Source organism: Pteronotus mesoamericanus, unplaced genomic scaffold, assembly GCF_021234165.1.
Source record: "Pteronotus mesoamericanus isolate MK-2021 breed Mesoamerican mustached bat unplaced genomic scaffold, CSHL_Meso_final contig_182, whole genome shotgun sequence".
In the NCBI taxonomy this organism is placed as follows: domain Eukaryota; kingdom Metazoa; phylum Chordata; class Mammalia; order Chiroptera; family Mormoopidae; genus Pteronotus; species Pteronotus mesoamericanus.
This window is the reverse complement of record NW_026555078.1, coordinates 3,107,088-3,124,141: the sequence shown is the minus strand read 5'-3', so window position 1 is coordinate 3,124,141 and position 17,054 is coordinate 3,107,088. Positions and strand designations below refer to the sequence as shown.

Here is a 17,054-nt window from a genome sequence, read left to right as displayed (position 1 = left end):
CCCAAACCTTCTTAGTCCAAAATTCTCAACTGCCTGAACATTCTATTTCATATTCCATGAGGTCTAAAAACCCAACCTGAACCCTGATTCCCACATTTCTGCCTCCCCCACCCCAACCTTCCAGTTTATATGGTTGTCATTCCTGTCTTGTCCCCCCAGCCCTCGCTCTGTCACCCAACCATACTGGGAGGCAGCAAAGAAGACGGTGAAGGGCAAGGGCTTGAGCTTCAGACACGCTCCTGACTTTATTAGATTAGCCAGGTGACCTGACACAGACCACTTATACTCTCCAGGAAGTTTTTCATCTGGAAAAATGGGGACATGTGGCCCACCTCTCAGAGGCTCGTTGAGAGATTAAGGGAGAAGGTCTGTGAAATGCCCAGGGTAGTGCCTGGTATTACCAGGTGACATCAAAGGAAGGTTGGTGTGATGGTGACCTTGCTACCTCAGTGCCCTCATCTATCAAATGGGACAGAGAGCGGTGTCTGGCCAGAGTAAACGCTTCCTAAATGTTGGCTAAAATTATTATTTCCTTTGAAATATCAGCCCCTGCCCCCCAGCCCTCACTGCCAGAACTCCGATCTATCCCATTGTCTGCTTAAGCTTGGACTTCTTGAACGCCTATCTGGTCACTTGGTTTGGCTTGGTCTTGCTTTTCAATTCATGCTGCATCCTGCTACCAGATTGATCACTTAAAGCCACTGCTTTGGTAATATTAATAGTCCCTTATGCAAAAAGTACCTTCAACACTCAACAGTGCCTACAACTTTCAAAGTGCAACCTCCCTCGCCTAGCATGGGAGATCTTTCACAGCATGGCTTCAGCCCGCCTTCCTTTTCAAGTCTTTTCTCAGAAATGTCCAGACTTCTGCTGCTGCCACATCGGATTCACTGAGAGCCCACATGCTCGGCCACGTGTCCCTCTCACGCATGCACTGTGAATGAGCCTCTTCTGCTGACCCCTGCCCTGAGTGCGGAGGGGGGCTGGTGGCTTGCTAAGTTATCTGTCAAGCAGGCACGCGTTGCCTTGTGACACCTCTTTTATCATCACTACACATTTGACCTTCATTACTTTTCTTCCTTAAACCGTGATTCCACACTGAATTTAAGCAGCTGCCCCCCCCCCCCTTGGGTTCTCAAGCGCTGCTTCCTCAGCACCCTGGGCTCACTCTCCTTGGGCTGCAGTCACGGAGCTCAGGCGAGGCGCTGCGCGCTCCCTGCCGCGGCTCCCCGGGGCCTGGAAGGCGGGCCGCTCCGGGAAAGCCCCGGGCCCCGCCTGCGTCCGTATGTCCGGCGTGCCAAGGCAGCCTCCCGAAGCAGTGCTGTCCACTCGGCTCAACTGAGGAAGACACACGCTCTCACAGTTTTATCTGAACGGAGTGTCTGCCACCGAACAAGGCACACACAGATCAGCTAGCCCCAACCGCAGGGCGTAATCGGCGACATGCAGACCCGTGCCAACTCCTGGGCGGCTACACCGCAGGCTGCAGCGGCACAGGTCGGGTGTGGCGAGCCCTGAGGGCCACCCTTTCCTCATCCTCGGAAACCACCCAATCCTTTAAAGCAAGGGAGGCACCCTGAATAATTCCTCTAACTGCTCAAAACAGAAAAACAATGTCTTACCTTTTTGCTTCTCATGTAGGAAAGGCGGCCCTCGTGAGCATCGGGGTAAGTGCAAAACAGGTACGTGGTGATGGCGTGCTTCAAAAAGGAGTCACCGAGCATCTCAAGCCGCTCCAGGTTAAATCCATCGCTGGCATTCGAAAGGGTCAAAGCCTGAAGAATGAGTCCAGGATTTGGGCCAAGAGTCCTCGAGGAGTACCCAGGAGCAGGGCTCTGCTCAGAGCCCGTCCCGGCCTTGAGCACTGTAACAGCTTCCAGAGTACCAGGCACCGCGGCCACCACGGGACTGCCATCTGAGGTAGATGAGTTAGCATTTCCATCAAGGTATTTGTTACTCAGTAGAGTACATTCATCGCTGGGCTTGGGCTGGTTCTCGTAAGTGTATAAATTTTGAATGGGATATGAGGTAGTTGGTTGTACAGGTATTTCCTGCTTGTAGCATTTCAGCTGATTTCCTTGGCAAAAGTCTCTGTTAGCTAAGTCATAACTGCCATTGGCAAGATTTCCATTGTAAGAAAGACCATTAATTGCTGTCAGATCTGTTGAAACTTCAATTGGGAGTTTACTGGATGACTCACTGAAGAACGTTCTGCAGTTCACAGACATTTGGTCATGATTTTCTAGAGAGGAGGTTCTATTAGCACCTTGATGTGCAGCATTTTCAGGGACAATTGTGCTGTGCTTACAGTAATTATCATTTTCAGCTGAAGAGGAGTTAGCAATTGAGATGAAAGATTTGCTGTCGATAGATTTTTTCCACCCAAAGTCTAAGTTAGGGTACCTGCAAAGGCATTTTTATAAGTTTTCATCAGATCCTTCAAAAGGGCTAGGCTTAGAGCAACAGTAATTTGAATGTAAAATAAATGAAAATCCTTAAAAATATACTCCTACTATAGAAGAAAAACCAGCTTCCAAGGCAGCCCTCCACATTCCTGGAAGTCCGCACAGTGTGAGCTGCGCAGCAGGACGCGGCAGGACGCGCGCGGCCCGCCGCCGCCCTCGCCCCTGCCCTCCAGCGGTGCGGTGGTGGGGCCAGGCAGGAAGCGGGCCACGGGGCCTGGGACCCTGGGCCTCCAGTTACCTGGCTGGGTGACTCTGGGCAATTTCCATGACCTCTCTGTGCCTGAGCTTCCTACCTGGAAGAGAAGCTAACAACAATTCCTACTATTAACAAGTTCTTCAAGCTCTAGAACCGTCTTGGTCTTGCCAATTGGATAATCAAAACTAATTTGAGTGGATAAACCAATAACTTCCATAGAACACAGAGGCTTTACTAGTAGGAAGAAAATAACGAAGACAAAGAACATTTTAAGGCAACTGCTTTTCAATATACATTGGATTTTACACAGGGAAGCAGTCTTAGAACGCCAGCGCAGGAACAAAGGCCTATTTCCATTTTTACTTCAGCTGCCATCGCTGAGGGAGGAATGGTTACTTTGAATCTTAGCATTTCGTCTCCCTCCGCAACTTTACAAAACACGGGGCTACACAAATCTTCACTTGGGAATCAAAGGATGCATTTATGTCGTGTATTAGACATCCATTTTTAAAAATCTTTTAAGAACGATTTTACCTAAAATTAAAATGGACACTTAATTCAGTTCTGCTGCTCTTTCTGGCCAACAGCACAGGCGTACCTAAAGTCCCCAGGAAGCGATCTGACTCCCACGCCAGCGTCACCGGCTGTCTGGGCTCTGAGCTCCTCCGCGGTCAGAAGGCAGTGAAGGCGGTAGAGGATGCTGGGGAGGCAGACTGCCTTTCTCCACAGCGAGGCTGGAATGGGGTGTATAGCACAGAGCTCTGGAACCAGTATCTTTGAATGTGAGAAAATGCGAATTGGTAAATGCAAACCAAACACACAAAAGAATGGAAAACAAATTTAAGACCAATTTCACTAATGAATAAAGACAAAGATCTTAAGTACTAGCACCACCTTATTTTTAAAAGCATAAAAAAAAATCATTGAAGGCCACATGGGTTTTATCCTAAGATTTATAAGGATGATTTCATGATATAATTATCAGTGGAACAAATATATAAGCTACACTGACGGCTGCCAGATGGGAAGGTGGCAGAGGACTGCGTGAAAAAGGTGACAGAATTAAGAAATACAAACTGGTGGTTACGAAACAGCCATGGGGATGTAAAGTACAGCAGAGGGAACACAGTCAATGATCCTGCGATGGCTGCGCATGGTGTCAGGGAGGTGCTGGACTCACAGAGGGGATTCCTTCGTAAGTTACGTCAATGGCTAACCGCCATGCTGTACGCCTGAAACTAATGTCAACTGTAACTGAAAAACTGAAAACAAAATTTTAAAAAAAATAACCCTTGAGGGCCAAATGGGATTATCCTAGGATTTATAAGGATGATTTCGTGATGTAATTGTATCAGTGGACCAAATGTAAAAGCTGATCCACTCATAATTACCAAAAAGACAGTGAGATGAACTTCAACATATCAGTTAAACCAAAACAAAACCCAAGAGTCAGGCAATTTCCAAAGTATTTGCCAGTCTCTTAGTTCACTTGGTATTACAAAAGTCAAACTTATGTTTCAAAGCACTCAGTTACGCTAGGAACCAGGGGCTCCTCACCTGTTTATTCTGCAGACTTTCCCACTTGGCTTTCCTCTTTTCAGCACTGCTTAGAGGGAGAGCTTTCCCTTTCTGATTCAAATGGCGAGGTGTCAGAAGGTTAAGTCTGTAAAATTTCAAAACAGTTTTATCGAACAGACAAAAACAAGTACATTTGTATAGTGATTCTCCAACTTCGGTGCGACTATAAACCACTGGAAAAGCTCACTTAAAACACAGACCCCTGGACCGCACCCCGGAAGACCGAGTGAGCAAAAACTGAGAGTCTACAGGTGGGTCAGAGAGACAGTGAACCCCTACAGGTGCCTAATGAGCTCTGGGAAAATGCCGCAAATCCAACGCCTTACCTTGAAGATGTGTGGTCCACATCCAGCAGCGGCTGGTTGAGATTGGTCAGGTCAAGGTTATACTTTGTTTTATAATATTCTGCAAAAGTTTCATACTCGGGGGAAGGAAATTTACTCAGTGGGGTAAGATCAGTGTACACATCAGCTACATAAAATCGATGAGGCTGATCAAAATTTCGATACCTAAAAAAGAGAAACAATCAGTGTCTTTTGGTTTAAATCAATTGTTCCAAAACACAACTGTTTTTAACATGGATATGCAAATATGATTTTAATGTAAGAGTTTAAAAGGTTAAAAATAACATTAATGAAAACTTCAATTCCAAATTACATATTTCAAGCAGATTTGATAAAAAGAATTACATGTATATCAAGTAAAATCTAACTGACCATTCTCCCCTAGTTCCTATTATCCTTGTCTTGACTATCTACACTTAGATAACACATGGACGTTAAATGACACCTTTAAGTATCTCTTTATATCATCAATATAAACAGAATATAAAACTTCCAATATCCAAAATGTATAAACACTTTGTACATTACTAATGCTAACCACAACAGACACTAGCCAGATGAAATGTTACTGTACCATTTATGATGCTGATGGTTTGATGACAGCTAACACTTAAAAGATAACACTGAGTGCATAAAGAAAAAGAATCAGAGAAAGAGTATATTATAGCCAGTACTAATTCTTTGAAAAATGCCTGTATTGAACTGTATTGCTAAAAGTCTCTATCCTAAATTTTACTAAAAAAAAAAAAATTTGATTTACTACATCCTTTGTACTTCATATCATTATTTCCTCTAAAATTTTAAGAGAAATATCATTTAAATTCTAAAAGACTTTGGGGATTAAAAGGATGGCAATTTTAAGAAGAAAGCCTGTCAAACACCACTCAAGATTACCTGACCTTCACAAAGTAAAATCTCAATTACAGTGTTTAGGTTTTGTTTTTAAGGACATAAATTGAAGAGAACAAGTCCACCATAGAGAGATACTTAAATTTTTTAGTAGAAACATCAATGCCAAAATCACAGCCCACTCACATTCTACCCTGAACCATTTAACCTTTTGAAACAAAGTATCCCAGCACTTTGATTTCCACTTAACTACTTACCTTGGAATGATAACTGCATCCTGGTAATCTTCCAATTTAAACACAAAGGGTGTTTCTTTTGAATACTTGGTACTGGGAATGCCTATGCGAGCTTCAGATTTCTCAATATCTTCCATGAATTTAAAGTCAATGTCCAAAGTGCTGGAGTCATTAACTTTGGGAAGAAAAAGACTCTAGTCTGTTAAAGTGTAATGATGCAGAAAAGATTCTTACTTATGGTATATGTTCATATATGTGGCTAATTTAGAGTTATCAAAATCAGAGATTCTGTAGTAGACACAAAAGCTAGTTGTCAAACAAAACTTTCGTTTTTTAGTGAGTATAAGTGAACGTTTTAGAGTTTGGGTCCTGCTTACCAACATTCAGAGGTAGAACACAGTATGCTGAATCAGCGTCTGTGGGTTTAAATTCTAGTGCAGGTTTTTCAAGGCGAAGAATATGTGAGAATATATACTGGTGGAGTCTTGTAATCAACTCAAGCATTTGAAGAGACAGTGTGAAACCAGACTTCTTCAACTCAATAGATATGGTAACCTCTCCAGAGCGAGTATACACAGGAAAGTGCGGAATCTTAGCAAAAAGAAAAATAAAGCATCCCAAAGGTTAACAGGTATTTTATTCCTTTATAAATATTCGAAAGAAGTAACTTTCGAAGAGGAATGATGCTTCCTGTCAGGGAACAGAAGACACACCTCAATTTTTAAATATGAAACACTGAGGTAACAAAAGGCAGTCATTCTTAGTGTTTCTTTTTTTAAGGAAACAATGTATTTTTTAACATAAACTATCACTGTCAAGTGTCTTACTTGAGGTATGGGTTTGGCTGTCAGTATTCCAAAGCATCTTGTGGTGTCCTCAGGGGGATAGAGCTTCCGCCTTCTGAAGTTGAGCTCATCAGGTAATGGTGTTGTTAGAACCATTCCTATCACGTACAGGTAACAGGGCTGATCGGGTTTGGGATAGCTATCCCTCAGACATTCTGGAATCTAGAAGTGGAAAAAAAAATTAAGCATTAAGCTCAAGTATAATAGCCCCATTCCCAGATGTTGGCACGAAAACAAACTGATTTCTGGCTTTACTAAACACTGATGAGGAAAAGCTAAGAAAAACAGAAGCAGACCTCTGGATTACTTAACCCACCAGACAGGACGCATTTCTCAGGTCTGGGATGCAAGGTGGTCCAAGTTCGCCCGCCTTATAACGCACTGTTGCTTATGCGTCTGTAACTAGCAGTCAGTCTCAGGACGCTTCGGTGCATAAATCCTGCCACAGACGACCCAGGCACAATGCACTGAGGTAACCGATCCTGACTCCCAGTAGGCCACACTCTAGCTCCTTACACACACGTGTACCTATACCGCAGGTGCGCCCCTCATCTTGAACGGGCATCTTTTCACTTCTCTATTTTATCATACAAATCCTCTTTTGTCTTAGCCCCAAACCTAAGTAAAGCAAAAATCTTCTCACTACAGTGAATGAAACAACTCTCTCTTTAAATGAAATCAACTTATTCTGAGTAGGAAACGGAACCGAGGACACGTGCAAAAAAGCAAACAGGCTGATCCGAGCTGAGGTGTAAATGGGGATGACGAGTGGAGGTCCAGCGTGGACCAAATAACAGGGGCCTGGGAAGCCAAGCACGGGGACTGAGATTTGATGTAGCAGGAAATAAAAAGTCAGAAGGACTAGATTTTTATTCAGTCCTAACCAATACTAACTGCTTTTGGGTAGCACTGTCTTCGTTTTGTGGAACCTGGTCTGCCGGGGACACTGGTCTCTTCTTCATCATGTAAATCAAGCTCTTCTTCATATTTAACAGTTTCTTTCCCAACGGGCATCAAATGGTCATCCAGTTCACCTACAAAATTTAAAGAGAATTAACATAAACAACACAAATTTTGCCACTCTAAGTAATTAGTAAGTAACACAGAACAGCACTACGTTAGAGAGCGACGGGAAGGGTACTGACAACGAAAGAATCTTTGCTCTTAGTAAAAAAGTAACTGCATGTGACACTTAAGGCAAAGTCTATGTTGACATTCATATATGCAAAGTGAGCAGGATTATAAACTGTTCCAAGCTTCAAAAATAAAAAACATCTAAGCAGGAAAACAGCACATTATCATCACTTGACAAAAGTCATGGAGAAAGTGAATGAATTTGTACACTAATATAGATTTGAGAGCTACAGTAAAATACAAACATTTGTGATTCAACAGCGTAAGAAAACCTTTATGTACTTAGAAGGAGTCAGTAAAGAAACAAAAATGACAGCTGTCGGCAGTTCAGCTGCAGGAAGCAAAGCACTCCTACACCTGCACCGGGTCTTCTGGCTCCACCCCCGTCACGCCCACAGTTGCCAAGGCACAGTGAGGGCCACGAGTCCACAGCTCCACTGAATCCCCAGAGGCCTACAAAGTCCTTGATATGTTTTTATTTCACAATGTTTTTTAACTCTATTTTTACTTGCACATGCTTTTCAAATGCTTACCAATTTTGTGCAGTTTTTCACAGCAAATAAGAGCTACAACTCTTTCAGCCAATCGTATACAACTCATTGGTGGACCCTGAAAGTAACAAAATACATTTCCATTGTATATGAATGTAGCTACATTATCATTAACACCCAAAACAGCTACAAAACCTCTGCCCCAATACCTTTAAAATTAAAATTTACCAAAGTTCTTTATTTTGAAAAATATCAACAAGTTTAAAATATCCTCATCTCCGTATCTAAAGTAGCCATTTTTAAAAATCTTGCCCACAAAAAACTAAATAAATTATACCTAAGATTTGACGATTTTGGTGAATTTAAATTTTAACAAGATTGTAATGTATTTTATTTTCACTAATCTACAAATTTATAACCAAAAGAAAATAAAGATATAGCAGGACGTGACCATGACACACATGTTAACAGTACTGGACAACTTGTAACGTGCGACAGAGACGCGCCATCTTGGAAGAGGATTCGGAAATCAGCATTGGGACCAAGGACAGCGGCAGTTACTCAAAGGCAGATTCTCGAGTCAACAACAAAATAACTAGTGGTCCAATCATATTCAGTGAATTCTGGGTCACTGTCTGTATCTAAGCCACAGCCGAATGATCATGTCAGAAGGGTTTACATTAATCAGAGCTTCCAGGGAACTGCAGAGGTCATATATTCCAATTCTAATAGCCTGTAAGGTATGTAGTCTACTAAAAATTTGAGCATGTAGTTGATTACAAAAGAGATTTATATATCTACTTTTCAAAGTAAATGTAAAGCCGTATTTACCTATAAACCTCATAGGCTTAGAGAAGCTGGGGGGAAAAGTCCATTAATGGTTTATGTTAAACACACAATTGTTTCTTTTTCTAAACTTACAACAATGGAGGCTCGAAGAGGTGAGTTAATTGGCAGATAAAGCGTTGAATAGAATGTACCGTCAGGCAACTCTCGGGTTCTACATTTAGGAGCTAGATGAGTAAACGGGTCACTTGGTAATCTAGCACAGTATCTGTGAAGAAAAAGAAATTCGGATGCTCAATGTACAACTGAGAAGCTGATGAAAAAAATCTGTACTGATATTTACATCCTCAAGTTTGATTTCTTACGTCCCTCTTCCCCTCTACTGGATTGGTATTCACATGCAGATTGGAGGTTCACTGCTTCAAACTCTCAATGAGATGAGACAGGGCTGTCTAGCAGAACCTTCTGCGATAACGTTCTGTATATGCACTGTCCAACAGGGTAGCCACTGAGTCCCTGCAATGTGGAGCAGGCAGCTAGGGAACTTTTTACTTTATTTCATTTTAATTAAAATCGAAATTTGAATTTACATAGCCACATCCATCTAGTGACTACCACGCTAGACAGTGCAGAAAATGCTGTTCTGAATCTGTTATGAGAACACAGCCACACACCTGTCAGCCCCGCCGGGGCCCGTGCACAGAAGGCAGGAGCGGAGAGCGGAAGGGCAGCCGGCACTGACCGAGGAGGCCGAGGGCCAGCCCACCCCCCAGCACAGGGGCAGCGCCGCTGCAGCGCCAGCAGCCAGCTCACGGGAGGCAGGGCGGAGCCTGGCGGTGAGGGCAAGCAAACATGATGGCAGCCCTGCAGCGCGGAGGCGCTGGCTGCACACAGGGAGGCTGGACACAAAACCCTGTGAAGACCACAGGAACCCTACTTCTCACTGCCGAGGGAGCCGGGAACAAAGACGGGAGAAGAGGAAAACTAGAATGGACTCTCTGCTGTCACACGAAAAATGGAGGGAGCCCACAGATCAAGAGTCAGTACAGAAACACAGATGCCAATGCCGATGTGAATATGCACACATGCACGTGCAGGAATGCACTTTCCAGCTGCGCCTACTGAAGAGCCTGGCAGCCGCAGTCCTCCAGCGGCAAGGGGCGCACCTAGCGTTCAGCTCTTTGTCTGCAAACATCACTCCTCCTCCCCTGGAAGGAGCCGGGCCCCTGTGGAGCCAGGGTGCGGCCCAGGGCAGTGAGAGTGTGAGTTCAGTCTCAAACTCACTGGTGCGCCATAAGAGAGCGCCCGGAGAGTGACAGTGGCACATTGAAGAGACAAGGCGGCTTAGCTTGAAGAGGCTCCCAAAGGCCAGAAGTTTAACAGTGAAACAAATAATAGATAATAACCCCTTGAATAAAACAGGAGTCTGTTTATTCACATTGGATGATAAGAGAAAGCTCTTCCTTACGGTAGGAGGCCAACTAATAAATGCAGAAAGGAAAAATGGAATGAGAAAACCACCATTCAACAGAAATCACAGTAATAATCAATTTAGGCAAGAAATATCAATAGTTTCTTAAGGTAATGGGTGAAACTGGGAATAAGGATTGATTTTATGTAGTCTCTCTCCATGAAAAGTCACTAATTGTAAAGTGGGAAAGGTAATTTTATAGCAGCAAAAGCAAGAAGACTTCACGTAAGCGATCAAAGTCACCGCCGCCAGTAAGAGCACAGACTGACATCGAGTGTGCCTGATGAAATGAGATGAGAAGACCCGCTGGCCAAGAGTGTGTAACCTGGGTCTAATCGTCATAAATATCAGATAAACCCGAAGTGAGAGACAGGCCACCGAGTGACTGGCCCTGCAAATCTTCAAAAGCTTCAAGGTCATTAAAGTCAGGGAAAGACTGAAGAATAGTTCCAGGCTGAAGGAGACCAGAGATGATGAGAAAAACAGATACAAGCCATGATCCTGGACGGGATTCTTTCACTACAAAGAACATTCTCGTGAAACTTGAATGGGTTTCCCTGGGTGAAGGGTATATGGGAGTTCCACGTGGAATTCTTGCAACATTTTAAACTTTGAAATTGTTTTCAAATAAAAAGTTAAAAAGAAAAACTCATGCTTGCTGCTGCTGTATTTTGCCTCTCTATCCTGATACATAACCTAGGTACATATCTGCTTTTCTTAGTTCTTAAAAATGTCATTGCCAACACAGGACAAAGCAAATTAGAACATACTGAAAAATCAATTCATCATCATCTTAAATCGTTGCTGATGAAAAATGCAGTATCTCCCAACATTTGTGACACGGCACAATAAATTCAGAATTCAGAAAAGTATTAGTGAGTACTGCAAAATTAAATCTAATTAAAATACGCATGCCTTCCTTAAGTCAACCCTCTCAATGAGAACCGTACAATACTCCTTGTGCCTCTTGACCAAAAAGAATGAATGGAAAAAAAACAACTTTCCTTCCTCTTATCAAAATATTATAAGCCATGAATGAAAAGATTGGTGATTGTTTACAAAAGGTAAACAATAATGCAACACTTACAGGTTTAGACTTAAATCTTGCAATACTCTTAGGTAGTCCATGCAAACAAGTTCATACCATACCTATTGATGTGTCCAATGGCCGTGTTAATTGTGACTCGTGGGCCTCCATCATCGGGCCTCAGCACGTAAGGTGGGAAAACGTCGTCGTCATCCACAACAGGCTCAATGTCGGTCTCACCAGTATCAACTGACTTGGAACATTTGTTTCTCAAGATCTGAATGTTTTATAAACAGAATTTGTGATGAGAACACACACCTTCTTTGCCATATGTGGGTTCTCCACCTCTGTACCTAGAGAAGTTTCTTCAGTGTAAAACCTCTATTAAATGCACTCCAATCCTCCAAAGTCACCTGCTGCAGAAACCCTCTCCCAGTGCTTCCCTCCCGGCGTCCATCTCACAGTGGCTCTCATGACACAGGTGCAGGGGCTGGCGCCGCGCCCTCCTACACGCACACACCCGTCGTCACCAGCCTTCCATCAGCGCAGGAGCTACGTCACCATGTCAGACCCCCTCCCCCGATACAGCCAGTTAACGGTTACCACCCTGTCCGCGCTAACAGGGCGCCTCGCAGGCGGTGTCCCCCAATAACCCTTCTGTCCATTTCGCTACTTTAGTTTACTGTGAGGTTTCAAACATTTTATAAATACTCCCAGCCCTCTGTGATGAAGTTCAACGTCTTATAATGCGCACATTGTACATGTCTATTGAGACTATTCTCTGTAGATACACTTAATTTCTATGTACGTAAAAAATAACAAAGATACCGTGTTGATTTTTGGATCTTACCTTTTCAATAGCTTTGTATGTTTTCAGGTCTTCTTCAAAACTTTTTATTTTGTCCGTATCTGCTAACATTATATAATTGGAGATCGGTGCCCTGGCTCTTCCCTTGGACTGAACATAGGAGCGATACTCTGTGGGCAAATCGAAACGGACCACCAAGTTGCATTTTGGTATGTCAACGCCCTCTTCCACGATACTTGTTGCAATAAGCAGGTTGGTCTCATGAGCTCGAAATTTTCTAAGTACCTGAAAAAAAAAATCCACCAATAAAAGCAATTTTAAGGAATTTTCCAAAGAAAACAATGTTGTAAAAGTGACAAAGTAATTGAACAATTAAAAAATAATTAAACTAAAAAAAAGTGACAGCTGTTACTTCTGACACATACTCCGGGCACACTAGATTTTTTAGGACAGGCTAAAGAAGATGACATCAAACAAAACTCAAGATGCATGAACACACGGGTGAAAAAACAGTTTTCAACTGAGTCCGACTTGAAAAATCAAAGTGCCTTTTAACTATACGGAAGTGTCCATGTACAAATAGCAGACAGCCTTCAGGCTGAAGGGGTGGGCTTCTTCAATCTCCACAAAAGAATTTAGCCAACAAAGTGAACAAATGAATCCACTTCTTGAGTCCTGCTGACATTCTGACCCTCTGCAATGATGTCGCATGTCTGTGAGATTGGGCTAACATTCCCTCAAACATGTCAAAATTCGCTGAAATCCCTAAATCAGTTGGAATTAAAATTATAAGGCATTATTTATTTTTCTGGAATCTTGGGAAACTTTCAATCACAGAAATCAGAATTAATTAAAAAATAAAGTGAAAACTTCTTTTTTACTAAATTTAAAATAACATTACTTCCCAATCCAGAATAAATAACAACATAAACTGGGTTTTAGACAGATCTGTCAGACTCTGGCTATTGGGCTCCCCAACCTAGGAGTATTATCGAAAAGCTATGACGTAGGATATGACATCAACGTGAATTATTCTGCTACTTTTAAGTTAAGTAACAAACTCCAACGAAAAAGTTTTTGTTTGTGAGCCAGAACACTGTATTAGATTTCTGCATCTTCAGAATGCTGTTTTCTGTATTAAAGTATTAAAAAGCATGAAAACAAACAAAGTCAAAATCTTGATGGGAAGCAAAACAAAAGCGTTTCTAGGAAAAACTTCCATTTGTTGCTTCAGAGTCACCTGGAGTCAGCAGGAGCCATGACTACACGTGCTGTTTGCCCATGAAATGTACTTGACGGCCACCAGGTTGATAAAGGAAAATGAAACGGCTGATAGCAATTAAGAGACAAAACGGACTAACCAGACAGCAGTTCCCTCCTGAACTTATGAATCACTATCCAGCTACCTCAGAGGAGACAGCTACTCTAATTATGGAGAAGTACTCTCTATTACAAGAAACGTGGAAGAATTATGAAGAAAGGGAGTTCCTATGGGCAGAGTATGCCTGCTTATGTTCTCAAAACTGTCATTGTATGATGATTTTAACTTAAGTTACCTCTTCCTGTTTTCTGAATTCTGCTTCCATCTGTTTGTTACGAGGCTGATTCTTTCCGATGCCATGTCCAGTTATAAAATTGCTGCTGATGTAAGCCAGCTCTGGATCTTGTTTGCCAGCTTCCTTTATCAATCTAAGAAAATTATATACATTTTGAAGTTAAGCATTGGTGAGGGAAAAAAACTGAGACCTTGTTTGGGAAGTCCCCCTTAAAATGGAAATGCATGTGTTTTTTTGCCAATATACCTAACAAAATGATCTTGTATTTTTTTCCCCAAGCAGCTTAAACAGAAATCACTGCCACCCCTCACCGAGCAGTCTATGAACCCAACGCTTATAACACCAAATACAGGGGCGCTTTACACAGACAAACAGAATGGTCACAGTGTCCCCAGCTTCCTAATTGGGCAGCAATGACTTGATAGAAATGTGGCCCAGGAGGGGACAGAGCCAGGCGGAGAGAAACGGGAACTCCTCCTCCTCCTCCTTGGCTGTAGGCCTCACAAGCCTGTCCAAGAGCAGGCAGGACCTGTGGCGGCAGCCATGCCTCATCTCCGAGGCCTCGCGTTCAGAGGAAGAACCACACACCCTGCCACCAAAGAGAGAAATTCCACAGCAAAGGAGACCTCATCTCCCTGTGCGAGCAAGGAGAGCTCCAGCTGTGCGCAACGGGCAGGCTGTTAGTTCTTTCAGTCTTACCCCAACGCCTGGTACCACTGCAAGCCGGGCTCCGGGGAAAGGGCGGCCTGCGTCTATGATAAGCAGCTGCAGCCCCAACGCCTTCCTGTCCCGGCACTGATCGCAGCTCTGCACGACCGACACCCACCAGACTGGGGCACAACAACGCAGGGGCCAGTCCCACCCTCTGATGAAAGAGCAAGACTGCGGAGCTCCCCCTCCCCGCCCGCTCCTCTGCGTTAACCCACTGTGCTCGGCACCTAGAGCTGGCCTTCTGGCTAAGAAACGGAAAAGGGCTCCAGGAGGAGATCGTGTTACCCGGTGCAGAAGGTTAACAGTTAGTGTTGCCATTACAGCTATTTTGGAAATATCCACATTCAAAAACTCGGCACACAGGATAAATGGTTCCACACCTGACATAAGTGATTCCATATGGTCCTTCTGAAGTCCTACAACATAGTATAAATTCCTAATAGAAAATTGCATTTTTAAGTCAAACCATTCTTTTTTTTTTCTTTTATAAATACATGAAACAGACTAATATCAAAGAGCTGGAAGAAACCTTGAGTGGCCATCTAAAATATCCTCCTGCCTCCAAGTCAGCAAAACCCCGGCTTGTCCAGGTTAATCTGAAAGCCTGTCTACAATTCAAGTATTTAAAATGTTCAGAATCAGGAACTTCCTTAATATGTTCGAAGCTTTGTTTAGTTATTGTAATGAGTCTAAGACATGTGGGACAAAAAGCAGTGCCACATGCAAACAAAGAGCATGACCCAAAATCTAAAATATGAAATTATCTTAGAACTATGTGCTTCCAAATTTTCGTCTATGTAAGTAAGCATCAATGTGAATGCAACAGAGGCTGCGACAACGCACTTCAAGCTACTCATTAGGCAAAGGCTGTATTTCACTTTACCAAACTGATTGGCCTGGCAGACTTTAATTAGCTGAGAAACGGAGGCACTAAGAGAAAATTTATTTCTCCTCCGTGAAACTCACATCAGTAGTGCAGAGAACAGAAGAGACCATGTGCACATTAATAACCAAAATCTCTTGTAAGCAGCAATTAAAGGCTATTCACCTAGGCTAATGACACACAGAGAGAAAAAGCTCATCTCCCTCTCCGATGAGTTGAAGGGATGGCAACCCCGCGCCCAGGACAGAGCCGCGGCCCCCGGGAATGCGCGCCAGCCGGCCGGCTGCCACAGGGAGCTCCTGTGAGCGAGGCGCGCTGCCGGGGAGGCCAGGGCACCAGAGGGCTGGGTGACGATGCCTCATTTGCTTCTTTTGACTCTCACCCTGAGTTCATGTGACTTATTCCACAAGCAAGCTGTGCAAAATAAATGCTGTCCGCCACAGAGCTTCCAAAACTATCTGTAGTGAACTGGTTATTGTTTTTTTCTAATTTCGAATCCATCAGAAACCAGTATTTTTGTAAAATTCCATGAACATGAACTACTAACAACATAAAACTTAAAGATCATTACTGTCGTATCATCTTCAGCAGGCATAATTATTGTCAAAACGAGGAGTTTCTGGATGCTTGTCCTCCCTCTCCGTACCTAAGTCGGCAGAGCTGGCACGGATCCCGGGTGAGGCTGTGCGCAAAGGCACCGTGCCTGCCCAATCACACAGGAAGCAGCACGGCCCCAGAAAGGAGAGAGGCACGCCAGGCTCCGAAACAGGGGTGTGCGCGGGGCCTGTCTGGAAAGTATCCAGCTAAGCGCTATGCCGAATGGGGACATTTATTGAAGAAGATGCAAGATACAAGAAATGTTGTACATGGAGCAATGATGCCTCAGTCTCCTTCAAAGCAGACACCTTGGGACTTCACACTTCTCTGATCTTTGTTGACTGCAGCCCATACACGTTCAACATGCTCAGGTGTTCTGTTTATCGCGGGCCTTCCAGAACATGAGTGACTTTCACCGGATTCTCAACCACCTTTCAAGGGTTTGTGCCACATTTTTATTTGCGCTGCACTCATTGCATCGTCCCCGAAAACCTGAATCACCTGAATAGTTTCCGAGGAGGAATGTTCAAGCTTAACGCAAAACTTGGTGCATATGCAATGTACTGCCCCCACTGACTAGTACAGTGAAGCCATCACTGTTCTCGCATGCGCATTCCACTCTGCTCTGCTTGGCCACCAGGTTACACTGATGTCGCACAAACCATTTTTGTTATATTAGCAATGGCTGGACTTTTTCTGGACAGATCTAGTCATACTATTGAAAATTGTGATCTGACTAAACCTAATTCACAGACAGCCATAAGGGGAAAAAATTCAAAGACGCAAGCACATCCTCTGAAATGTCTGCCAGGTATTGAAGTATGTTCTCAGCAATACCTTTAATAATATCCGTACTCCTTATATTTTTTTATCATTGTAAGAAAATCAAATGTGACCCCTTTATAATCTTACCAAAAAAACCCCCCTCCCACTGATAGTTACAATACATGGATAATGTATTCCCCAAATGCACAAAGAACATGAAAAATTAGCACGTACTGTGTTTCAGGTGAGAAAACAGACATTTTTACATACAACGTTGCTTATTAAAAATCCAATAGGAGAGGAAGCTATTGT

At 43.3% G+C, this 17,054-nt stretch overlaps 1 protein-coding gene across 4 annotated transcripts in view; it reads right to left on the bottom strand.

Moving 5' to 3' along the window:
• The window catches only part of DICER1 (dicer 1, ribonuclease III), a 63,967-nt gene that overhangs the window by 13,523 nt on the left and 33,390 nt on the right, over positions 1 to 17,054 (bottom strand). For all 4 annotated transcript variants that reach the window (XM_054567070.1, XM_054567069.1, XM_054567072.1 and 1 more), the window contains 13 exons: positions 13,787 to 13,919; positions 12,273 to 12,515; positions 11,545 to 11,699; positions 9,060 to 9,192; positions 8,181 to 8,256; positions 7,408 to 7,547; positions 6,496 to 6,675; positions 6,046 to 6,259; positions 5,690 to 5,843; positions 4,566 to 4,748; positions 4,219 to 4,324; positions 3,260 to 3,435; positions 1,623 to 2,403 (listed from right to left, as the gene is read on the bottom strand). In XM_054567070.1, coding sequence (XP_054423045.1) covers positions 1,623 to 2,403; positions 3,260 to 3,435; positions 4,219 to 4,324; positions 4,566 to 4,748; positions 5,690 to 5,843; positions 6,046 to 6,259; positions 6,496 to 6,675; positions 7,408 to 7,547; positions 8,181 to 8,256; positions 9,060 to 9,192; positions 11,545 to 11,699; positions 12,273 to 12,515; positions 13,787 to 13,919 — 2,674 coding nt within the window. The remainder of the gene's footprint in view (positions 1 to 1,622; positions 2,404 to 3,259; positions 3,436 to 4,218; positions 4,325 to 4,565; positions 4,749 to 5,689; positions 5,844 to 6,045; positions 6,260 to 6,495; positions 6,676 to 7,407; positions 7,548 to 8,180; positions 8,257 to 9,059; positions 9,193 to 11,544; positions 11,700 to 12,272; positions 12,516 to 13,786; positions 13,920 to 17,054) is intronic.